General features: G+C 42.7%; 1 protein-coding gene across 20 annotated transcripts in view; it reads left to right on the top strand.

Moving 5' to 3' along the window:
* RBFOX1 (RNA binding fox-1 homolog 1) overlaps window positions 1-25,563 on the top strand; it is a 2,479,215-nt gene that overhangs the window by 2,397,815 nt on the left and 55,837 nt on the right. For all 20 annotated transcript variants that reach the window (XR_015729837.1, XR_015729838.1, XM_087878443.1 and 17 more), the window contains one exon: window positions 16,614-16,678. Coding sequence is in view for 18 of the 20 variants with exons in the window: in XM_087878443.1 (XP_087734569.1) it covers window positions 16,614-16,678 (65 nt within the window). In the remaining 2 variants the exon portion in view is untranslated. The remainder of the gene's footprint in view (window positions 1-16,613; window positions 16,679-25,563) is intronic.

Raw genomic sequence — 25,563 nt, 5'->3', positions numbered from 1 at the left:
TTCTTTTAATTATCTACAAAACAATTGGCCTGTTTCTTCCAAAATTATAAAGAATTATATAGCCTATTAAGTATCTATTTAATCTAATAAAACAATCTTATCACCCTAGGTTTAACCTTTTTTTAAGCCAGACAAAGCATCTGTCCCACCTTTTATTATATATTGAGTCTTTCTTATCTTTTAATATATATGTTAACCTGTCTATCTGATAATAAATAAGATTCTTCGATGTGCTGAGATGGACAGGTTGCCCTATATCATTTCAGACAAATGGTTGTCCAATCTCTTAAAAACTTCCAGTGTTGGAGCATTCACAACTTCTGGAGTATTATTTCAACTACCGTGAGAGGATCCATGAGAGAAAATGATGAGCCTCCTGTAACTTAAGGTTTTGTACCATCAGCAAACCAGTTACTTTCTAAGATTTGGAGAGTGTTAGCATGTCCTTTCTCCAAGCTGAAGGACATATTCTGTTGTTCCTCAAGATATTGTATTGTCTTAATGGATGGAGTCCACTGGGATGGGGGGGGGGGATCAGCCATGATCTCATTCAGATTTGTGATCTTATTTAAAAGGAGAGTTAGTTAAATTATATGTTTCTATTCAGCTTGATTCAATAAAATGTGTGCATATAGATGTCTTTAAAGAGATTCATGGGTATTGGACTTGGTATATCAATTCAATCTGAAAATTCAGTTTGAAGTTTCAAGAGTGTCAAGATAGACGCTTCACAGAATCCTATTAAGAATACTTATCTGTCACACCTGCATTTCTTACCACACCTTATCACTATTATTTGCAGTTTTTCGTCATATAGGAAGAAAATTCTACTCCATCAAACGAAATAAAGATCAAAGAGTGCAGTAGGGGGGAAAAAAATAAGTAAGGTCAACAAGAAGATTAGAGAACGTAGAATGTTTTTTTAAAATAAATTTTATTAAGTATACAATTTAAAAACATTAGACTTTTGCTAATGCAAAAGTACTGCGTAATGGGGTGAACTCCCCTTACTTGTCCCAGCTTCTGCCAACCTAGCAGTTCGAAAGCACGTAAAAAATGCAAGTAGAAAAATAGGGACCACCTTTGGTGAGAAGGGAACAGCATTCCGTGTGCCTTTGGTGCTTAGTCATGCCGGTCACATGACCACGGAGACGTCTTCGGACAGCGCTGGCTCTTTGGATTTGAAACGGAGATGAGCACCGCCCCCTAGAGTCTGGAACAACTAGCACATATGTGTGAAAGGAACCTTTACATTTTCCTTTACTATCTCAAGGAGCTCTAGACCTTATATAGCTTAGATAGCACTTAGATTTATAGACCGCTTCACAATGCTTTATAGCCCTCTCTAAGTTTACAGAGTCAGCCTATCACCTGCAACAATCTGGGTCCTCATTTTACCGACTTCATAAGAATGGAAGGCTAGGAGTAATGCGGTGGCCTAGAGGTGGAGCTCTCACCTCACAATCAGATCCTAGGTAGAGGCAGATATTTCTCTCAATGAGAATATATCTGCTGAATAAAACTGCATTGGTGACAGGAAGGGCATCTGGCCAGTAAACACCTTGCTAGCTCCATTCAGTTGCCTAGATTCCACCCCGCAAGGGATTATGGGGTTGTTAAAAGATGATAAGGATGGAAGGCTGAGTCAACCTTGAGTTGGTCAGGATCGAACTGCTAGCAGCAGAATTAGCAGCAGAATTAGCCTGAAATACTGCATTCCAACCACTGCACCACCGCGGCTCTTATAAAAAAGAAAGGAAGCACTGTATACAAGTGTAATATATATTGATGTAACATATATTACATCAAATGGGTAGCTTGGTTCTGAGTTATAACTCTTTCACAATTGAACACTCCATCAATATTCATCACTAAATAAAAGTTGAACCTCAGGGACAAGTTCCAGCAAAATTTCAATTAAAGTTCTTTCAAAAGAAATGAGAATTTTGGAAATCATCTCCTAGGTGTATATGGTGTTCAACATGGATTTAAAGATGTATGTGCCAAAGGATGCATGTAAAATTTCATTACACAGTCCCCTCTCTGCTACCTTTCATTAAACCTGAAGAGAAAGCATCGGCAGGAAACTCCTTGGGAAATGGGATAGGTTCAGCAACCCTGTAAATGCCACAGTTAATGTCCCTGGAGAAAATTCCTGCAAGGCAATCAAACCAGTCAGTCCTAGAGGAGATCAACCCTGACCGCTCTTTAGAAGGCCAGATCCTAAAGAGGAAACTCAAATACTTTGGCCACCTAATGAGAAGGAAGGGCTTACTGGAGAAGAGCCTAATGCTGGGAAAGACTGAGGGCAAAAGAAGAAGGGGACGGCAGAGAACGAGGTGGCTGGATGGAGTCACGGAAGCAGTCAGTGTGAGCTTAAATGGACTCCAGAGGATGATAGAGGACAGGAAGCCCTGGATGGGTCAGACATGACTTTGCAACTAACAACAACAACTAATGCCTCACGTAATCTTGACTTTATCTCTCTGTTTATGCAACCGAGGATTGGCTTTTTTTGGCTGCTTTTGCACACTGCAAATTTTAAGACTTCATGAAAAAAAAAGAGTAAACAGAAAGAACATAACAAAACTACTGTCAATAACTAAATACTCTTTGAAATCAAAGACCCGTGTCCTAAATATTAGCTCTTGGGTGTGATGGAAGAAGACTGTGAAGTCAACAACAACATGGTCCCTGAAAAAATGGCCTGAGAATTTTGCTTCATCTAAAAATAATCCAAGGAATTACCAACAATTTTTCTCTACCTCTAAATTTGGCAAATACAGTATTTTGAAAGGCCATCTGTGCAAGAATGTTCCTCCTGTTGTGAAGGAAAATAGAATCTGTCCTTGGGAAAGAAGCAAGGATCGAGACGCTAGTAAGATTCGAGTTTCAGAGAAGTAAATTTAGTCCTAGGGAAAAAAGAATGTGTGAGACAGGAACAACAATGGAATTTAAACCGGGCCCTGGGATTGAGACCGGGTCAAAGTGAAACACTGAAGGGAAACTTTTGAAGAAGATACTTGTTCCTGAGGAGAATCTGAAAAAGAAACTCATAATAACCCAAGCTTGATTTAACAGAATGACTGAGCTGTGAAAGGACTTTGGAGGTGTTTTTGTCCAATCCCCTGCTCAAGCAGGAAACCGTATACCAGTGATGGCGAACCTTTTCGGCACTGAGTGCCCAAACTGGAATGCATGTGCATGTGCATGCGCCAGAGTGCTAGAAACCTGAAGATCAGCTGGTCGGTGCATATGTGCATGCCAGCCAGCTGGTCTTTGAATTTCTGGCACGCACATGCATGCCGGCCAACTGGTCTTCACGCATGCCAGAGCACCAGAAACCCAAAGACCAGTGGCCGGCGCGCACATGCTTGTTTTTTGACTGTTTTTGGCTGTTTTTCAGGCTGTTTTCAGGGCATTTTGGGAGGCATTTTTGGGCCAAAAGATGCCCCCAAAACAGCCTGGAAACAGCCCAAAAATGACCTGTTTTTTGGCCATTTTTCAGGCTGTTTTCAGGCCGTTTTCTGGCACTCCGGAGCTCACAAAGACCAGCTGGTGTGCCAGAAACCTCTAGACCAGCTGGTGACAGTGCGTGTGCCCATAGAGAGGGCTCTGTGTGCCACCTCTGGCACACATGCTATAGGTTTGTCATCATGGTCCTATACCATTCTGAACAAATGTCTGTCCAACCTCTTCTTAAACATCTCCAGTGATGGAGCACCCACAACTTCTGGAGGAAAGCGATTCCAATGTTAGGAAAGATCTCTCTAGTTCTAAGTTGGTTCATTCCTTGATTAGTTTCCATCATTGCTTCTTGTCCTACCTTCAGATACTTTGGAGAATAGGTTGACCCTTCTCTTCCTTGTGGCAGCTACTCAAATATGAACCAGTGCTATCTTGTCACTCCTACTCCCAATTTATAGTCAACTGGACTTTCTGATTATTCTTTAAGACCTTTCTTTAAGAATGTTAATGACTGGCTGATTGCAGAGAAACTAAGTCCCTTCCATTCCCCATCAGTGTGTTAGAACTAAAGAAGCTTCTTGGATGAGAAGCAAAACATCTTGAAGAAAATTTTTTAAAAGTCCAGTTGCCTTTAAAATAAAGGCGACTTTTGGACATCTGTGACCTGGATGAATGAGAACTTCTGTAGACAATGTCCCCAGAATATGTCCCCGATAGCTGTGTACCAGTTACCTATAATCCATGATGATGATGAGGAGGAGGAGGAGGGTATCCAATATGTCATGCCCAACCGTTGATGATTCTATGGGCCAGATCTCTCCCCATCCTCCAATCTAGCACGACTTGTTCAAGTTTTCCATGCTTTGGTTGAGGTCAACTATGAGGTGTCCAGCCACCATGTTCTTTGATGGCCTGGTGTCCTTTTACCACTAACTTTTCCCAACATAATAGCTTTCTTTAGTGAATTCCCCTGCATGACATGGCCAAATAAGTGAGACCTAGTTTTGTGATTTTGCCTTCTAGTGTTGGATGTTACTGTATGTGCTCTAGTACCTTTGCTGTCCATGGAGCCCATATCCTTCCTTTCATGCAACCAAGGACTTTTTCCTGTAGATTAGGAACTCTGAGGCTCCAGATCTTCAGTCTCACAGTCTCATTTCTGCCTGTACAGAAATTTATTCTGATCCTGGAACAGTGTGGGACATGACCAGCAGAAACATTGAGATTAGGGACCATGGCCAGCATCAGATGCATACTGGTTCCTCCAGCGTATCTCAAAAAAAAAAAAAAAAAAAACCTCAAGAGGAGTTCAAAATGAAAAACCATGTCAACAATCCTACTAGAAGTGTAGACAGAGTCATGTTAGTTCAGTGGTTAGAATTCAGTATTGCAGGTTAATTCTGCTGACTGCCAGCAGTTTGATCCTGACTGGCTCAAGGTTGACTCATCCTTCCATCCTTCCAAGGTGGGTAAAATGAGGACCCAGATTGTTGGTGGGCAAGAAGCTGACTCTGTAAACTGCTTAGAGAGAGCTGTAAAGTCCTGTGAAGCAGTATATAAGGCTAAGTGCTATTGCCCTTCCTTCCTTCCTTCCTTCCTTCCTTCCTTCCTTCCTTCCTTCCTTCCTTCCTTCCTTCCTTCCTCCCTCCCTCCCTCCCTCCCTCCCTCCCTCCCTCCCTCCCTCCCTTCCTAGCTTCCTTCCCTCCCTCCCTTCCCACCCTCCCTCTGCCAGCAGGTGCTATTACTTTTCCTTTTCCTTTTCCTTCCTTCCTTCCTTCCTTCCCTCCCTCCCTCCCTCCCTCCCTCCCTCCCTCCCTTCCTTCCTTCCTTCCTTCCCTCTGCCAGCAGGTCTAAGTTCTATTACTCTTCCTTTTCCCCTTCCTTCCTTCCTTCATTCCTTCCTGCCTGCCTGCCTGCCTGTCTTCCCTCTCTCCCTCCCTCCCTCCCTCCCTCCCAGTGGTTAGAATGCAGTATTGCAGGCTAACTCTGCTGACTGCCAGCAATTTGATCCTGACCAGCTCAAGGTTGACTCAGCCTTCCATTTTTCCGAGGTGGGTAAAATGAGGACCCAGATTGTTGGGGGTGATAGGCTGACTCTGTAAACCGCTTAGAGAGGGCTGTAAGAGCACTGTTAAGTGGCATATAAGTGCTAGTGCTATTGCTATTCCTCTGTTGTTTAATCAACAGAGCCTGCTATGTCCCTGCCTTTTGTTGTAGGGTGCATGTTGTCAAATGCCCTTTGTGTGCAGCGGCGTTGCAGGGAACGGGTGAATAGTAAGAACAAACAAGCTAAGCCGGCTCTGATTCTGGAATGAGTTTTAAAGAGGCTTCCTAATTAAATTGGGCTTTAATTTCAGTGTGAAATCAAGGGCTTGGAGGGAGGTCCACCTCAAGCAAAGCCCACCGATTTCTCTTCTCCTCCCATTAACTCTCGGTTAAATAAGAGGAGTACCTTTCGAATCCCAATAGAGATTGTGATGGGCAAAGTCTAATTGGAATGTAAATGTTGTTTGTTTTATTTATGGAGACCCAGTTCTGGCTGTTAATTGGCATGTAGGGAGATCATTTGGAAATGGTTGAGATAACATCATGGTCTGTTGAACAGGAAGTAGGGCTGTTTTCACAGTTTGATCATCAATGCATCAGTGCACGCCATTCCTTCCCAACATGTAAGCGCATCTGTGTGTTTGCTTTGCTTCGCTTAATTGAGCAGCTTCACTTGTCACATACAAGTAAATGTTAATTCTGGGGATGGAGGAATTGTTTATTACAGGAATATCCCATAACCCAGTCAAATTTTGGATTTAAAATGTATTTCAGCCAGGATACTGTGGGTTTCCTTATCCAACTTACCCCATTGTCTTCTGCCCTGACATTTCAATGAGCAGGAACAAGTTCTTATAGGACTTATGTTTTAAAAAACAACAACGTATCATAGAATAACAGAGTTGGAAAGGACCTTGGAGGTCATCTAGTCCAACCCCTGCTCAAGCAGGAGAGCATATACCAATTCATACAATCTCTTCTTGAAAGCCTCCAATGATGGAGCCCCCACAACTTATTAATGCAAGCCGTTCCACTGGTTGATTGTTCTCACTTTTAGGAAATTTTTCCTTAATTCTAAGTTGCTTCTGTCTTTGATTAGTTTCCATCCATTGTTTCTTGTTCCACCTTCAAGTGCTTTGGAAAATAGTTTGCCCCCCTCTTCTTCATGGCAAATACTGGAAGACTGCTGTCATAGCTCCCCTAGACCTTCTTTTCACTAGACTAGCCATAGTCTAGCTGTATACTTCATCATTAACTCTTTTTTTGCAGACACAAATGAACATACACAAACATTGTGCTACTTCCTTTTGGGGTAAACTGTATTATGCAAACTACAGGGGAAAACACACCCCATGAAAACATAAAGCCATACAAGTATTTAGGCCCTATTAAGCTTTGTTTCTCTAATTACGTTTTCTGTAATTTACATTTAGCAGCCATTATTATTAAACAATTTTTGTAATGACACAAATTAACAGATTCCCAAATTAAGCTACACCATTGCCATATCTCAAAATGAATGCAGATCAGTGGTGAAATGTAAAATTTGTTGCTACCCAGGGGTGAAATGCTCCCGGTTCGGACCGGATCGCCCGATCCGGTAGCGATGGCAGCGGGTGGTTCGGAGAACTGGTAGAAAAAATCCCTCCCCACCCCCATACCCAGCTGAACCGCGCAATCATCAGAGGCTTTTTATTTATTTTTAAAAGCATTTTTTCTACAACCTCTTCGGCTGAAAAAATGCTTTTAAAAGTAAAAACAAAGCCTCTGCCGATCAGGCAAGTCAGCTGGGATCGTCAGAGGCTTTTAAAAGCATTTTTTTACAACCTCTTCAGCCAAAGAGATTGTAGAAAAAATGGTTCTAAAAGTAAAAAAAAAAAAAAAGTTGGCCACGCCCACTCAGTCATATTACCCCCCACCAAGCCACGCCACAGAACCGGTAGTAACAAATTTTACAGTTCACCACTGTTGCTACTGGTTCTGTATGGGCATGGCTTGGTGGGCGTGGGTTGGTGGTGGTGGGGAGTCATGTGACTGGGTTGGCATGGCCAACTTTTTTTTTTTTACTTTTTTAAAGCATTTTTTAAAGACTGGTTCCGGCGAATAGATAGTAAAAAAATTACTATTTAAAAAGGGTTCTGACGATCACAGCTATGCCGCACAATCGTCGGAACCTTTTTTTAAAACTTTTTTAAAGCATTTTTTACTACCTATTCGCCAGAACCAGTAGTAAAAAAATGCTTTAAAATAGTTTTTAAAAAAAGTTGGCCACACCCACCCAGTCACATGACCCTCCCCCCACCAAGCCACACCCACCAAGCCATGCCCACAGAATCGGTAGCAATCCTCAGAACCTTTTTTTAAACCTTTTTAAAGCATTTTTTTTACTACTGGTTCTGGTGAATAGGTAGTTTTTATCACTACCGGTTCGCCCAAAGCAGAGCAAACTGGTAGCATTTCACCCCTGATACCGAACCTGTTTCCATTGCTGTGTGCTTAGAACATTCAAGTCCAGTGACTGCCACTGACAGGTTCATTGTAAAATTTAAAACTAGAAAGCAACATTTCTGTGGCCTTATTGCAATGGTGGATTCTGTACTAAAACTCGCTTTGCGTAATGAGAGGATCAGCATATACAGTAGTGGCCAAAATTGTGGAAACCTTTTGGGAAAAGTGTATTTTTGAGGTTTGATGGCTAATAACACCACTTTTTTTTTTTTTTTGGAGTTTCAAGATCATCCTATTCCACTGCTGGAATGGCCTGGGAATAGCCCAGGCCTTAACCCAATTGAAAATCTATGGAGCCGACTAAAGAAACTTGTTAGTCAGAAACGACCCAGCAATAAAATCCAGTTAATCCTTCAATCTTGGTTTCACATGATAACAGCTGCAGAACTGAGTCTTCATGCTGCCCCGTTTCAGGTCGACGTTCGGGGTTCAGGACCCCGGACAGCAACCCGGGATCCAAGGAGCTGGTTGAGACTTAAAGGAGATTTGGTTTAATGTCAAGGTTCCAAGTAACCACCACCTCTCCCCCCAATGAAAGAAAACTCCGAGGCTTGAGGTTCCTCAAAGTTCCATTTTATTAGAGATGTCATATTGGCACATCTGGGAAAACCCAAATCTGAAAGCTTCCAGGTTTTCCCACCCAAAGGAAAGTCCAAGTCCCTGCCCAACACCCACATGTCCACTTCATGGTTCAATCAAAGCACCTACCCAACTGGAGATGCCTCCCAGTTCCAGCCATCCAGGTGCAGGGCAAGATGTCCTTGACTCTCTGAGAAAGGAAAGTTATTATGACTATGTATCACCCTTGCTCCATACAATCCCCCCTCCCAGTTTACCACAGCAGTAAATGTGGCAGGCCTGAAGATCCAATTAAAAAGATGGCTTCTAGGCTTGACAACAAGTGAGGAAGAAGATTTTCCTTTCATTGAGGACTGGTTTCTAAGCATAATCCATTAATTAATCCCAACATGTAGGAGAGTTCTAGAACTTTGCAAGCCGTAGTTTAACTCCAGCAGGTTTAAGTCCAGAATTAAGTCCTAAGCAAATTATAGCTTTATTTTTCCCCAGACTGTTCCAACAATACTGTCGGCAGTAAAATTCTGTATCATTTTGCCAGATTTTCCAGGGTGCATGACACAAATATAGCATTTGTCTGCAAATCTTGAAGCATGTGGCTATCTTCACATTAGCTATTTATTTAATTCATTTATTAGACTGATAGGCCATACAACTTCATCATGAATATGATCAAATACTAAGATTGTTCTGCTGTGTGGTGTAGGTTTCCGTTCGGGGATCAAAACTTAATTTGATTTGCAGAATCCTAATTAGTAGCAGCCTTATTCATGTATTTATATCATGCCAGAAGCTGAGCATGTTACCAGATAGGTAGCGAAACTGTACTGTGCGTAAAAGGAAAATATAACAGCTAATTAGAGTCAAATTGTTCCATAACATGAATGTCATAAACCCACTTCCACAACTGAAAATCTAATTCGCAGAATAAATGCCACTAACTGCCACATAAATAACGTGCAAATCAAAAATCAACAATGGATATAAATGTTTCACCTCCGTGAACTTCCTCAAATGGTAAAAGGCCAACCATAACATAGGAGGAGACCTTCCAGAAGAATATTGTAAGGCAGTGTTTCTCAAACTTGGCAAGGTTAAGTAAGATGTGTGCACCTCAACTCTCAGAATTCCCCAGCCAAGGGAGGGAGGGAAAGAGGGAGGGAGGGAGGGAGGGAGGGAGGGAGGAAGGAAGGAAGGAAGGAAGGAAGGAAGGAAGGAAGGAAGGAAGGAAGGAAGGAAGGAAGGGCAATAGCTCTTAGACTTATGTACCACTTCACAGGGCTTTACAGCCCTCTCTAAGTAATTTACAGAGTCAGCCTCTTGCCCCCAACAATCTAAGAGTAAGAGCCTGTAGTACAGTGGGCTAAAGCACTGTTATTAACATCTGCTGCTTGCAATTACTGCAAATTCAAATCTCACCAGGCTCAAGGTTGACTCAGCCTTCCATCCTTTCAAAGGTAGGTGAAATGAGGACCCAGATTGTGGGGGCAATAAGCTGACTTTGTATAAATATACAAAAGTATGAAAGCTATTGCTTAACGCATTGTAAGCCGTCCTCATTTTACCCACCTCAGAAGGATGGAAAGCTGAGTCAACCTTGAGCCTTGTGAGATTCGAACTGCCAAATTGCAGGGAGAGGGCAGTCAACAGAAGTAGCCTGCAGTACTGGACTCTAACCACTGTGCCACTGTGGCTCATCACCAGTAAATTCTAGTCCTACCTTAGCCAGGACACTTCTGGGAGTTGAAGTCCACACATCTTAAACTTGTCTGGTTTGCTAAAAAAAAAAAAAGCTGTCCTAGGAGTTATTTTTAGCAATGGACGTGTCAAAGATGGCCAACTACACAAAACTGGGAACAGATACCTTAAACCAGGGGTGAAATCCAGCAGGTTCTGACAGATTCTGGAGAACCGGTAGCGGAAATTTTGAGTAGTTCGGAGAACCAGCAAATACCACCTCTGGCTGGCCTCAGAGTGGGGAAGGAATGGAGATTTTGCAGTATCCTTCCCCTGCCATGCCCACCAAGCCACACTATGCCCACCAAGCCACACCCACAAAACCGATAGTTTAAAAAAAAATTGGATTTCACCACTGCCTTAAACCTCAAAACGAAGATGCGTTGCTCTTGCACAATGGAACCAAAAGGACTCCCTGGTTACTTACCTTCAGAGCCACAAGTGTTCAATCTACAAAGCCACCAAAGTTCTCCCATACCAGGCTTTGAGTCCACCTGGGGAAAAAATAATATTACTGGGAAATTTCACTTCTATGCTCTTTGGCCAACTTGGTTTTGAAACGAGGGATTCTAGACAAGAGAGGGGGCCAATTGGATAGCGCAGTTTAGGCCCACAATGTATTCGCATTACCAACCAGCTTCCAAATACAAATTGGCTGGTTAGCTGGACAAGGACATCATTTCAAAATGCAGAAGAGCTTCATCCTTGGCTTGTTTTAATGTTCCCCCCTGTGATGCAGGTGCAGCCTTTGTTGCGTTTTGCTGCCAGTTCCACAGGGACACCGATTTGCAAGCGATCTCCCCTCTCCTTTCTCTAAATTCACAGGGCATTCTGATTTATTTCGCTGACATTACCTATCAGATAACAAAGGCAATTCTGTTGTCCTTAAACGTTGCCAAGCTTTGTTATACTGTGTACTGTGTGTTAAACTCCCCCCCGCCACGAGTTGTAATGAAAGCTCATGGTTATGCTAATGACTTTACTCTGTTTTGTTATAGTGGTCTCTCTCTCCCTCTCTCTCCCTCTCTCCCTCCCTCTCTCTCTTTCTCTCTCTCTCTCTCTCTCTCTCTCTCTCTCTCTCTCTCTCTCTCTCTCTCTCTCTCTTTTGGTCTATGACTGTCATAAAAATCTTATCTATCCCCGCCATACTAGGATGGCAGCCCCCAAAATTGTGTTTTATTTGTTTTTCCCCCACTGGCATTACAAGTTAAAGCAGATAAAAATGCAGGGCCAAGAACAGGAATGAAAACCTGTCTCCTTTCCCGGCTTAGACCAAAATTTGTGTTGTGATGGTGCCTATTTAAATTCATGCATCATGGTTGCTACCTCCATTATATGTAATTCCCCATGCATCGCTCGACCTTAAAGTTTTGCCTCCTGCTTTGTGAGTGTGCATTGAGGGAGAGAGAGGAATAATAAAGAGGAGTTTTACAGGAATAGAATAGAATAGAATAGAATAGAATAGAATAGAATAGAATAGAATAGAATAGAATAGAATAGAATAGAATAGAATGAGCCGAGGTGGCGCAGTGGTTAGAGTGCAGTACTGCAGCTACTTCAGCTGACTGCTAGTTCAGCAGATCAGAAGATCAAATCTCACCGGCTCAAGGTTGAGTTAGCCTTCCATCCTTCCAAGGTGGGTAAAATGAGGACCCAGATTGTTGGCGGCAATATGCTATTTAATATACTGTCTTTGGTGTAAGCCGCCCAGAGTCCCCGGAGAGTGGGCAGCATAGAAATATGACTAAAAAAATATATAATAGAATAACAGATTTGGAAGGGACCTTGGAGTTCTTCTAGTCCAGCGGTCACCAATTAGTGGTCCGTGGATCACTGGTGGTCCACGAGAAAATTTTGGTGGTCGCAGAAAAATTATTTGCATTTTTAACATTGCACTAAATCAGGGGTCCTCAAATTATGGCCCCTGGGACGGATACGTGCAATGAACGTTTGTGTTGCTACAGGGAGTCTCCCCCTTAGAGGTCTTTTTGTGTGGGTCAGAGGGGGGCAGAAATTCCGACTTGGGGTCTGCTTCAGCCTCCTGGTGTGAGGCTTTGGGCAAAGGCTGGAGAGAAGCGTCGCTGGTGGCAAAGAGCCGGAGGACCTTGTTCCAGTGGGACTTCAAAATGGCCTGGAACTGGCTGACCATCTCAGCCTGCTGAGCCTCCAGGCACTGGTACCTGGCCTTGCACTCCCACAAGTCTTCCCTCTACTTGGAAAGCCTATGCTCGTAGTCCTCAGTGAGGTGCTTCTGCTGAGCCTCCTTCTCGGTCAGATCCAATTTGAACTGAGCTGTTTTGCCAACTCTTTCTTATGGTGGCTGCTTAGCTCCAACAACCGCTTCCTGTTGGGGTCCTAAGGAGTCCAAGCAGAGAGGCGAGCATCTGGCCATGCCCACCCAGTCAAAATGCCCATCTAGCCACGCCCACCCAGCTGGTCATTAGGCAGATCATATTAGTAGTCTGCGGGATTTAAAATTATGAATTTAGTGGTCCTTGAGGTTCGAAAGGTTGGTGACCCCGTTCTAGTCCAACTCCCTGCTTAGGCAGGAAACCCTACACCACTTCAGACAAATGGTTATCCAACATCTCCTTAAAAACTTCCAGTGTTGGAGCATTCACAACTTCTGGAGGCAAGTTGTTCCACTGATTAATTGTTTTAACTGCCAGGAAATTTCTCCTTAGTTCTAAGTTGCTTCTCTTCTTGATGGGTTCTTGTCCTACCCTCAGGTGTTTTGGAGAATAGCTTGACTCCCTCTTCTTTGTGGCAGCCCCTGAGAAATTGGAAGACTGCTATCATGGCTCCCCTAGTCCTTCTTTTCATTAAACTCATCACCTCTCGTCTGGACTATTGTAACGCTCTCTACATGGGGCTCCCCTTGAGGTGCACTCGGAGACTCCAACTGGCGCAGAGTGCGGCCGCGCGGGTGGTTATGGGAGCAACGTGGAGCTCCCATGTAACACCTCTCCTGCGCGAGCTGCACTGGCTCCCAGTGGTCTTTCGAGTGCGCTTCAAAGTTCTGGTTACCACCTTTAAAGCGCTCCATGGCTTAGGACCTGGTTATCTACGGGACCGCCTGCTACCACCAATAGCCTCCCACCGGCCAGTACGCTCCCATAGAGAGGGGCTCCTCCGGGTGCCGTCGGCCAAACAATGTCGACTGGCGGCCCCTAGGGGGAGAGCCTTCTCTGTGGGGGCACCTACGATTTGGAACGAGCTCCCCCCGGAGATACGGAGGATCCCGGATCTGCGCACCTTCCGTCGCGCGCTTAAAACGTTTTTATTTCATCAAGCTGGCCTGGTCTAAATCTTCTCCCTTTAAAAATTTTTAAATTTAAATTTTAAACACTAATTTTAATTTGTTTAATTATGGGATATTTTTAAAATTTAGCCAAATTGTTTAATCTGTTTTAATCTATTTTAAATTTTGTATCTCTGTGTTTTATCTTTTGGCTGTTCACCGCCCTGAGTCCTTCGGGAGAAGGGCGGTATAGAAATTTAATAAAATAAATTTAATAAAATAAATAAAATAAATAAACTAGACATACCCAATTCCTGCACCTGTTCTTCATATATTTTAGCTTCCAGTCCCCTAATCATCTTTGTTGCCCTTCTCTGCACTCTTTCTAGAGTCTCCACATCTTTTTTACATCATGGCAACCAAAACTGGATGCAGTATTCCAAGTGTGGCCTTACCAAGGCATTATAAAGGGGTATTAACACTTCACATGATCTTGATTCTATCCCTCTGTTTATGCAGCCTAGAACTGTGTTGGTTTTTTTGGCAGCTGCTGCACACGGCTAGCTCATATTTAAATGGTTGTCCACTAGGACTCCAAGATCCCTCTCACAGTTACTACTATTGAGTAAGGTACCAGATATACTGTACCTGTGCATTTTGTTTTTCTTGCCTAAATATAGAACCTTACATGTAGAATGAGGAGCAGAAGTTAGCTATTGTATAACAGCTTTGATTTTTAGAAGGTAAATGGGAAAGTGAGATCTGAGCCTTGAGGGATCCATGTTCAAGTCTCCACTGGAGGAAGAAGTCCCTCTGATGACTTTTTTGACTAGCTGGGATGAATCCCTGGGGTCAGCATAAAAGGGAATAAAACTTTGCTTGCTTCAGGGCAGTCAATTATTTGAAACCACGGTAACATTCTGACTTTACCGATTGCAATTTTGGTCAAAAGTGATGTTGGATCCCTGATTTGATTGCAGTTGCCTACTGATTTGTTTCTGTCTCCCATCTAAACACCTATTAAAATGTAGGCCAATCAACTGCAAACAGAAGCAGTTAGAAAAAAAGGAGGAGAAGCCAGGCACAGTATTTACCAAATCAACATTGTTGATCTGTCTCAAGACAGATGTGGCTTGTGAAAGAGAACCCATGGTTAAAACAAACCACAGCTTAGCGTGAACTCGCATTGCTGTTGTAGCTAGACAACTGCACAGATGACTGAATTCCCAACCCATTACTGAGGCATGATTTGTTTTAACGATGGCTTGTTAATTGCATTAACTACAATTGATTTGGTCTTTGCAGCATGCTAAACCATTGACCACGACATTGTGACACATACTCTGTCAAAGTCCTTTCTGGTTTACTGGACTTTATGTCTCTTTCCTCTGCTTTCATATCAATACATCTAAGCCTTTCAAAGATATTTGTAGTCCTCTCGTACCTTGATGAAATCTACTTCCCTAAATTCTTTGGAGTTCTCTCCTGAGGAAGCTACCCATAAGTTTCTTCTGCAAATTGCCTTTCCTTTCAAGCCCCACCTCCGAGGTTGACATCCTCATGGAGGCCTCCTAGCCATTCAGCTGTTATGACCTTGGCTTCCTGAGTCATTAAAACACACGAGTAGTCCCAAAAATCTCTTTTATTGCAAAAGCTGTGAATTACGTTCATTCACAGCTGAATCCCAATTAATTGCAAAAAGTCCTTCGGGAGAAGTCCTTCGGGATAATCACCAACCTTTATCTCCCTTGACACTCTGCCAAAGACCTACTTGGCAAAGCCACACGGAGTCAAGAATCAAACAGAGAAGCCGACTGGGAACAGAATTAACAATGTTGCTTTCCTGCAAAGTGCCCACGTGCCTTTGCTCTTCCTTTATGTCTTATGGGAGGGGGCCAATCATCTCCAAGCCTTACTCCCGAGTCGTCCCTTTTGTTTTAACTGTTCATGCCTTCTGGCAGCTCTGCGCATGAGCACACTAGGAACAGGCTGTCTCTCTGCAGTCTGACTTTGGAGGCTCCGGAGTCCATGCATCACTCCCAGATGGCCCTGGCCCCATCTCTGCCTCTGATGCAGAGCCCTCGTCCGGGCCTTCCCCTGACTCCAGGACTGGCCCAAGTTCCTCCCCCGCCTCCTCACTGTCCGACTCTGCTGCCAGCTCCGCAGGCTGCTGGCGGACCACAACATCAGCAGGTTGCATCAGCAGGTTTCCAAACCTGTCATTTTTAAATTGGGGGATCTCTCCAGCAGAAAGCCCCAATCATGGGAGGTTTTTAAGAAGAAATTTGTCCATAATAGTATAGGGTCTCATGCTTCAGCAGGGGTTGGACTACAAAACCTCCAAAGTCCCTTCCAACTCTGTTATTCTTTATAAATCTCTCCACTCAGTCTTACCAAGAGAATGGTGATAAACAATATTCGGAAATATACATCAGAGTCTTCTGATAGCAAAATCTCATCTTATTGGCTAGTATCAAGGGGAAGATAACTTTGAAAAAGCTTCCTCTTTCACCATAACGTGCAAGATGAGGCAAGGAGTGGCTGGGAGGGGGAGGGGTGAGGAGAGGCCAGGTGAGGCACCCCTCGATGTGAGTGACATGGAGTTGGCCACGCCCACCCAGTCACATGACCACCCAGCCACGCCAAAGAACCGGTAGTCAAAAAATTTGAATCCCACCATTGGTCCCAATGTGCATTTCAAAAGGCAGTTGGATTTTCTTAGTTTTGTTTTTTTCTTCTTGAAAATGTTTTGCTTCTCATCCATTCAGTTCTGAGATCAGAATGAAAGAAACTTCTTGGATGAGAAGCGAAACAGACCAAAAAAAAAAGAGCTCAGTATCTCAGATAAGATACTCACTTATCTTTGGGTAAAACCATGACCTAAATGATTGAGAAGCTCCATAGACATATTCACAGCAGAACCGGAAAAACCTAAAAATGGCTTATTTTGTAGGGTTGGGGAGGGGGATGTCAGGGGGATTGCACTTGGCTTGCTCTCTGGATTTTCTCCTCTGATTATGAAACCTTTGTGTTGCAGGGGGGTTACGCAGCCTATCGGTATGCCCAGCCTACTACCGCTACCGCCACTGCCTACAGTGATAGGTAAGATTTCCTTTTTGTATTGAATAAATCCTTGACTTGGGAAGCACAATGCTCTTTTGGGCCCACCTTGGCTTTTGTGTCACTTTGCTCCATGCATAGCAAGAGCTTCTAGACTTGAAATCCATGAATAGCTGTGACTAAGGTTGGACGGTTCTTCTCCAGTGAGGTAGCCTGTATCTGCTCGGCATCCGTGCCCATCGTTACGATCAACAGCATCCCACATACCTGGAGGGTACCAGTTTGAGAAACTGGAACTCACCTACTCATCTATCAGGGCAAACTCTATTTGAGAGAAGCATTTGCAAAAGGACATGTTCCCCAAAGCAGTGCATTAGGGAAATGGGTATGCACGAACAGTAGAAGGGTACATGAAAATGCATGTGCGTTTTCCTGTGGCTTTTGAAAAATATTTACAAGCAAGCATGAAAATTAGATGAAACAAACAGAGGATAAGGAAAGCGAAAAGTGGAGGCTGCTATCCCTCCTCACTTCTCTAGTCTTATTTCCACAACATGTTTAAACCCCTTAAGCCACTGAATCAAGTCTTGGTATCAGAAGCAGGATGTACATCGAAGTAAGTCTGCATTAAAGCATTAATTCTGTAACAGTATAAGCCTGTTTGGGCTCTACTCAAAAGTAAATTTTCAGTGTCTTAGTTACTGAGGAGTAAACCTCACCTCTTACACCTCCGAGTCAACATACCTCAGACTGCCCTGTAAACAGAGCGTGCTTAAACTGGGTCATGAATTAACTTTTTTTTCTGAGTGCTACAATGCACTTAGCCATGAATGTAAAAAAAAAAAAAAAATCCAGCTGTTTTTGAATAAGAGATGAAGCCATAGCAGAAACCTAAACCAAGATTAACAGTAACCATCTAGCTTCAGCTTATTGGAAAAAATGCAATTGCAGAGTTGTTCATCCACTAGGAAGGACCTCTGTAAACACAGTTATTGATTTCACCAGGGGAATTAAATCTATTATTCAGTGTCTCCCTTTGCAAACCCTGGAGTTTCTCAGTTCCGCCCATTAGCTGGAAATCAACAAGAACAGGCACCATCATGGCATCAGTGAATACCCAAGAGGACATTTGCAAAACTCCTAAATTAAATATTAGTTAAAATGTTTCTAAAATTAAAGCAGCTGAAATCTCACGGGATTGTGAAATCTGGTGAGAGCTGGGTTGTTTGTCTTTGCAAATGACACTGGAAAAAAAATCCATCTTGGAGGCAAGAATGCTGAATTCTTGAGATTTAGACATTAAAAAAAAACACGAAGAATCTGATGCACGATACATTTTCAATTCTATACCTTACAGCCTCAAAATAAATTCAGCAGAAATCAAATCCGGTCCTTTTAAATACCAAACCGAATGGAAAATCCCATTAGGCCTGAATAATAGTTTTCTCTAGTTACGATTAAATCCACATTCAGCACTCAAAAGAAGGAGAGAAAGAAAGATAGGGGGGGGTGGGAAAGAGGTTTGGCTGTTAGCTAAGAGAAGGTGGTTTGGGGGTTTTTTTGCATTTCCATCACGAAACTAGGCAAGGTGATTTAGAACAAGAATCAGATTTCAGAGTTGTAGAGCTCTACTTTAGATGGAAAATAGTTTCAAGAAGCATTGCTTCCATTTTGAGGAAGAAAGAGACTGAAAAATAAGTGCCTTTAAAGGTGAAACTGTTCTTGGGTTGAGTGCCTAGATTCTCAAAAGTGCTGTTCATGGATCGGTTTCTTAAAAGAAATATAGATATATATTTATATATTTATGTGGAACAATGAATGTTCAAGCTCTTGCATGCTGTGTTGCCTTCCCAATGTGCTTATCATGTTCTGGCAGTGAAGACATACATGCACACATGCACACACACACACACACACACACACACATAAACAAACATGTTTGATGAATAAGACAAATTTTGCATGAGCTGGCTGAGGCATGCTGGGTTCTGACAGGTAAGCAAGGTAACCTATTTGTTTCGTTTGTTTTCCTGGGATGTCCGGATTCTTAGCCGTGTCACTCTGCTGTTTGTGCCTGATGCGCAGATGGAGATAGGCTTGGTTTCTTTTCTTTTCTTTTTCTCTTCGTTTCCTCTTGAGGAAAATGGATGGCAATGAAGCACAGCTCTAGAATTCACATTTCATTTTCCACAAAGGTGTCTCGTTGAGCATGTAGTCGCTTTTTTTTTTTTTTTTTAAAGGACTTTCTCTGTGAGCTTGCAATGCTGAGAAGATTGCTGGGTCATCGAGAGCAAACTGCCCCCAAGAGGCAGTTACTGATTTAGACAGCAGTCGCCAACTGGTGGTCCGTGGACCACTGGTGGTCCATGAGAAAATTTTGGTGGTCTGCAGAAAAATTATTTGCATTTTTAACGTTGCACTAAAACAGGGGTCCTCAAACTACAGCCCCTGGGACGGATACGTGCAATGAACGTTTGGGTTGCTGCAGAGAGTCTCCCGCTTTGGGGTCTTTTGTGTGAGTCGGAGGGGGGCAGAAATTCCGACTTGGGGTCTGCTTCAGCCTCCTGGTGCAGGGCTTTGGGCGAAGGCTGGAGGGAAGCACCACTGGTGGCAAGGAGTCGGAAGGCCTTGTTCCAGTGGGACTTCATCATGGCCTGGAACTGGCTGACCATCTCAGCCTGCTGAGCCTCCAGGCGCCGGTACTTGGCCTTGTACTCCTGCAGGTCTTCCCTCCGCTTGAAAATCCTATGCTCATAGTCCTCAGTGAGGTGCTTCTGCTGAGCCTCCTTCTCGGTCAGATCCAATTTGAGCTCAGCTGTTTCGCCAACTCTTTCTCCTGGTGGCTGCTTAGCTCCAACAACTGCTTCCTGTTGGGACCCTAAAGAGCCCGAGTGGGGAGACAAGGAACTGGCCACGCCCACCCAGTCACATGACCACCTAGCCATGCCCACCCAGCCGGTCATTAGGCAGATCATATTAGTGGTCTGCGGGATTTAAAATTATTATTATTATTATTTATTTTATTATTTATTAGATTTCTATACCGCCCTACTCCCGAAGGACTCAGGGCGGTGCACAGCCAAACAATAAAAACACATACAATACAAAATTTAAAAAATAGAATAAAATCAAATTAAATAATTTTGGCCCCGAATTATAAAATTATGAATTTAGTAGTCCCTGAGGTCCGAAAAGTTGGTGACCGCTAACTTAAGAGACTTAAAAAGCAGACCAATGAACTAGGAATGTTTCAATGTAGGGAATCATGTCTTTGCAAATGTCCTCCAGGTTCTTCGTCTTGAGGGGTTCCGGAGACAGCAAGGAGGAATGCATGGTGGCTGGGTGTACATCAAGGGATGTTCTTCAGCTTGGTTAAATTAGAAGCCGTGTGCAGGAAAGCACTAAAAACAGGTTTGCTAATAGGTTCATTTTGGAGATAGGGAAAACATAACTTTATGGAGATGACATGAGACAACGTGAGGTTTTGTTCCAGCCAATAGTAGCACAGGGGCTATATTAACCAAGTTATAAAACTGCGGAGTGTAGACACATTTAGGACATGGAGTATAACTCACAACTGTGCTTTCTCTCTTTGTGTACATCTGGTGGTGTTGCTCTCCCACAAAGGGTTGTTTGATCAACTTGCTGATTGATCAAGTGATGGAAATCATCTTCATTTCTTTTAGGTCCGGCAAGCAATCTGGGTAAGAAACGTCAAATCTAGTGCTCCTCAGTGAGGAAGGACAGACACGTGTTCAGCTGGAAATTCATGGTAGATAGGAATATGCAGGTGATAGCAGGTGTGCAAATGGGGAGGGAGATGATGCTACTAGTAGTTTCTCGTGAGAAAGAGAAGGACTTTGCCTCCACTTCTGCAAGGCACAGGGCAATGTGTGATTCATAAAACACAAACCTTTGGCAACCAGTGGCACCCACTATCCTAACCCTCAGAAACCAAGGCACCATTCCAGATTTATCCTTTAAAAAATCCCTCAATGCCCCTCAAATTTGAAGGCTCTTGGGGCGATAGTGAGAAATGGCTGTAAATAAATACCTTTGTGGAGCTCCAATCTATTGCAAAACTGTCTTCTAGTGTAGTGAAGTGAAAAGTGGGGAGAGGGAAAGACTATCCCACTCATGAATGAAGCATCTACACTTTGGTCCAGTTGTGATGATTTAGCCTTTTTTAGATGCTTTTGGCTTGAGGGTTGAGTCTTCGTGTACATATTATGAATGAAGCATTCCTTGGAGTGTAGAACAGAATGCAGTGTTGCTGGGACTGGCTTCGGGGTATCTGCTTGGTAAAATGCAATGGCTTCCACAATCAAACTAATTCGATCCAAAGTTGTCCATTCAATTCTAGAAAGATCTGTTCCAGGGTATTTAGAAAGGTCAGTGACCATTCTCAGATTTGCCCTCCCATTTCTCCATAAACTACCATTCAAGGTGAATTTGGAATAAGGATGTGCAAATTTTTTTTTACTACAGATAGATAAGGATAACAGTTGCCCAGGAAGTCATCAAACACGTGATGTTTCGAGTCCATTCCAGTGAGCAAAAGCAGAGGTCAGTTGCCCATAATGATAGGATTTTCTGAGCCCTTCAGTGGCCCATCCTTGAGTATTTCACTCATTCTTTTTTAATGACCTTGTACAGAAAGCTTGTTGTTCTTCCTGCTTTTGTGTAGAGGGAAGAAGGCAGCTGATCCCCCATGCCTGTGCCAAAGTATTGTGTGTAACTCAATAGCATAGGAAGAATTCTGTTAGCACAAATTCACAGGTGCCTTGGCATTCGTAATGTTGTTCTCTTGATTTTCTAGTCCTACCTTTTCAGTTTTCTGTGTTGTGTGGTTTAATTGTGTTGTACAAGATCCCCAGAGTCCTGCCTGAGAACCCATTTTCAGATCCCAATCTTATTTATTTATATATTCCAGCATTCTTCAAAGTAGCCTGCTTGGGATACTTAGGCAGCCTCTAGCCCTGTTCAGTCAATTGTCCGTGTGTACATCAATCCAGGAGAAACAATGATCTCTCCACATTATGTCTCAATGGAGTCCTTTTGTTTTCATCATAATTATCTGCAATAGGGGGCCCTTGCAAAGATATGTGCAAACCTCTGGTTCACCCTGGTGTAATGTGTTTATAATGTGCTTCTGCTATTGACCAAGGTGGTACAAGTCTCATGCTGAAGTCTAGAGTCATGCTATATGGACATTACTTTGATGTCCCTCAAGGTGACTTAGATCTTATCTGTCTAAGCAGAACTTTCCCAATCTCTCTTTGGAGAACACTCAGTCATTCTTGATGAAACATTTTGCACATTTTGCTCTCATTCTGAGCAAAAACGTTGAGTACATTTTATTAGCACCTTAAGAACTCCTGAGATGTATTAGTGTGCTGTTTTTTGAAGGCGAACATCTTACATTTGATTTCAAATATTGGTGAGGTTGCTAGCACCAAACCTGGGCAGTTCAGGAATTACTGTATTTTTCAGAGTATAAGACACACCTTAGTTTTTGGGGAGGAAAATAAGAAAAAAGCTGATTGGCAGGTGAATCAGCCTCCCGGAATACCCCCAATCATCTGTTCCCAGAGGTGAATTTTAGCAACAGGTTCCTTGGTTGTGAGCTCTGTGCCTTGATTTTTTTTTTTTTTGCTTTTTTTTTTCTGCTTCTGAAACTTCTGAAACTCTCTTACAGAAAAAACTTTTTTTCCTGCCTCCAAAAGCCTCTGAAACAGAGCTTCAGAAAAAAAGCCTCTGAAGCTCTGTTTGGGGGCTTCTTTTCTGAAGCTTTCTTTCTGATGCTTTTTTCAGCCTCTGAAACCTCCGTTTGAGAAGCTGGGCGGGGCTACATTTGAAGTATAAAACGCACCCAGATTTTCACCTTCTTTTTTGGGGGGAAAAAGGTACGTCTTATACTCCAAAAAATACAGAAATCAATTTTCCTCATCCCTTTGTCAGGGAATTTCGATTGCTCAGGATCTCCAGATGGGTACATCTTCTGGTATAATGCTATTTTCATTCTGGCCCAACTATTACATTGTCCACATCTTTCCATCTGAACATATTTTAGAGACTGGATGAAGGATATGCTGTTGGATTTAAACCCCTAGCATGGCTTATGGTGCTGTGCAGCACTGAAGCTTGATGTAACCACAAAACCTGCTTTCAGTTTCGATTACCACGATGTAAAAAAGATGTTGAGACTCTAGAAAGAGTGCAGAGAAGAGCAACAAAGGTGATTAGGGGACTGGAGGCTAAAACATATGAAGAACAGTTGCAGGAACTGGGTATGTCTAGTTTAATGAAAAGAAGGACTAGGAGAGACATGATAGAAGTCTTCCAATATCTCAGGGGCTGCCACAAAGAAGAAGGAGTCAAGCTATTCTCCAAAGCACCTGAGGGCAGGACAAGAAGCAATGGATGGAAACTCATCAAGGAGAGAAGCAACCTAGAACTAAGGAGAAATTTCCTGACTGAGAACAATTAATAAGTGGAACAACTTGCCTCCAGAAGTTATGAATGCTCCAACACTGGAGCATTCCATCTTCTCTTTTAAGAAGAGATTGAATAACCATTTGTCTGAAGTGGTGTAGGATTTCCTGCCTAAGTAGGAGGTTGGACTAGAAGACCTCCAAGATCTCTTCCAACTCTGTTATTCTATTTTTTTTTCCTATTAAAACATGGAATGGCATTTACAGTGTTTACATTTTCCCATTTAATGAGTTTACTTCACTTCTGAGAATCTGGCTGACCACACAATGAAATATTGTCAGAGCCAGCCGAATCAAGTAATTAACAATGCAAGAGTGTGCTTCCTCTATTTTTGAATTATAAATTATCCCTGGCATGCTAAACATTCAAATTCTCTCTTTATGTATAATTAGAATCACATTAATATCAGTCATTTGCATAGGTACTTTAAATGGATTTAGTTCATTTGAATATTATTTGGGAGGGGGGCGGTTGTATGTGAATGTGTGTATCCCCAACAGAATCAAGATTTTTTTAATGGTTAGTTGCAAATCCATTAAAATTTCCTCTTTTTTTCCCTCTTGTCTAGAGGAAATTCTAAAATGACTTTAAATAACCTAAGTAAGTAAAGAAGACTATGCAATACAGCACTTTATGCGCACATCGCTTCGTCAAATTATATTTTAGTTGCTAAGTAGTAGATTCTGTTTATTAACTTTCTACTATGTTTTCCTATTCAAGGAAAGATACATATTTTTTATCTGCCTGAAATAATTTCTGCATTCCTTGCGGATATTGATTTCTTCTAAATGGGGCAAAACAATATTTTCTTCCCAATTTACTCTGCCTTTCCTGTCCTTTGTTGTGAGTTTACTGTATTTAAAAGTAATTATTTCACCAGCCATCTCTTATTGTTTTGTAATTATTTTTTATTACAAGTATATTTTGTAATAAAATTGCACTGTTAAATCTTCCAGAATTGGGTGCATAGAAAAATAGACATAATAGAATATTCTCTATTGGTCAAATTTGATTGGACACACAAGGAATTTGTCTTTGGTGCATAAGTTCTCAGTGTATGTACAAACAACCAAGTGATACGTTAGAGATCATAAATCATAAGATACAATCATAAATCATAAGATACAAACAACAACAACTGATAAATCATAATATAACATAGGAGAAGGTAGTAGGAAAGATGAGAGGTGAGAAAGATGAGAAGATGAAAAGGGTAATAGTAATATAGCCCTACTACGTGGGTAAATGTCTTTAGGCATAAGATAGTGCTGTGAAAGTTAGAAGAGTAATGACACAAGGGAAAAAACTATCGTGTTTTCCCAAAAATAAGACCCTGTCTTATATTTTTTTTGAACCCCAAAATAAGTGCTTGGCCTTATTGTCAGGGTGGTCTTATTATTTTGGGGCACGTGGAGCAAGTTGGGGCTCCTCTTGCCATCTTACCTGATTTCCAGTTCTGCGTTTAAATATTTTCAGGGAGGGCTTATTTTTTTGGGGAGGCTTATTTTAGCACATGCACTCAAAAGCCCGACTGGGCTTATTATCAGGGGATGACCTGGTTATTGTACAGTATTATTTATTTATTTATTATTTATTTATTTATTAATCAAATTTCTATACCGCCCTACTCCCGAAGGACTCAGGGCGGTGAACAGCCAAGATAAAATACAGACAATACAAATATTAAAAATCCCTTAAAATTATTAAATATTTCGGCCGAAACACAGATTAAAACACCCAATTTATAAAATCATGAATTAAAAAATTTAAAATTTAAGAATTTAAAAGAGGGGAGTTAGGCCAGGCCAGCTTGCTGAAATAGAAAAGTTTTGAGAGCACGGCGAAACGTGCGCAGGTCCGGGATCTTCCGTATCTCTGGGGGGAGCTCGTTCCAGATGGTAGGTGCCCCCACAGAGAAGGCTCTCCCCCTGGGGGCCGCCAGTCGACACTGTTTGGCCGACGGCACCCTGAGGAGCCCCTCTCTATGGGAGCGTACTGGTCGGTGAGAGGCTATTGGTAGCAGAACGCGGTCTCGTAGATACCCCGGTCCGATGCCATGGAGCGCTGTAAAGGTGGTAACCAAAACCTTGAAGCGCACCCGGAAGACCACCGGGAGCCAGTGCAGCTCGCGCAGGAGGGGGGTCACATGGGAGCGCCACGTCGCTCCCATAACCACCCGCGCGGCCGCATTCTGGACCAGCTGGAGCCTCCGGGTGCTCCTCAAGGGGAGCCCCATGTAGAGAGCATTGCAGTAGTCCAAGCGGGAAGTGACAAGAGCATGAGTGACCGTATTTAACGAGTCCCGATCCAGAAAGGGACGCAACTGGCGAATCAGGCGGACCTGATAAAAAGTCCCCCTGGCCACGGCCGTCATATGCTCTTCTAAAGACAGCCGTGAGTCCAGGAGGACACCCAAGTTGCGAGCCCTCTCC

The sequence above is a fragment of the Pantherophis guttatus genome, chromosome 14, assembly GCF_059756535.1.
Source record: "Pantherophis guttatus breed Tessera chromosome 14, ASM5975653v1, whole genome shotgun sequence".
Taxonomy (NCBI): domain Eukaryota; kingdom Metazoa; phylum Chordata; class Lepidosauria; order Squamata; family Colubridae; genus Pantherophis; species Pantherophis guttatus.
The sequence above is the reverse complement of the archived record's forward strand: the minus strand, read 5'-3'. Positions and strand labels throughout refer to the sequence as shown.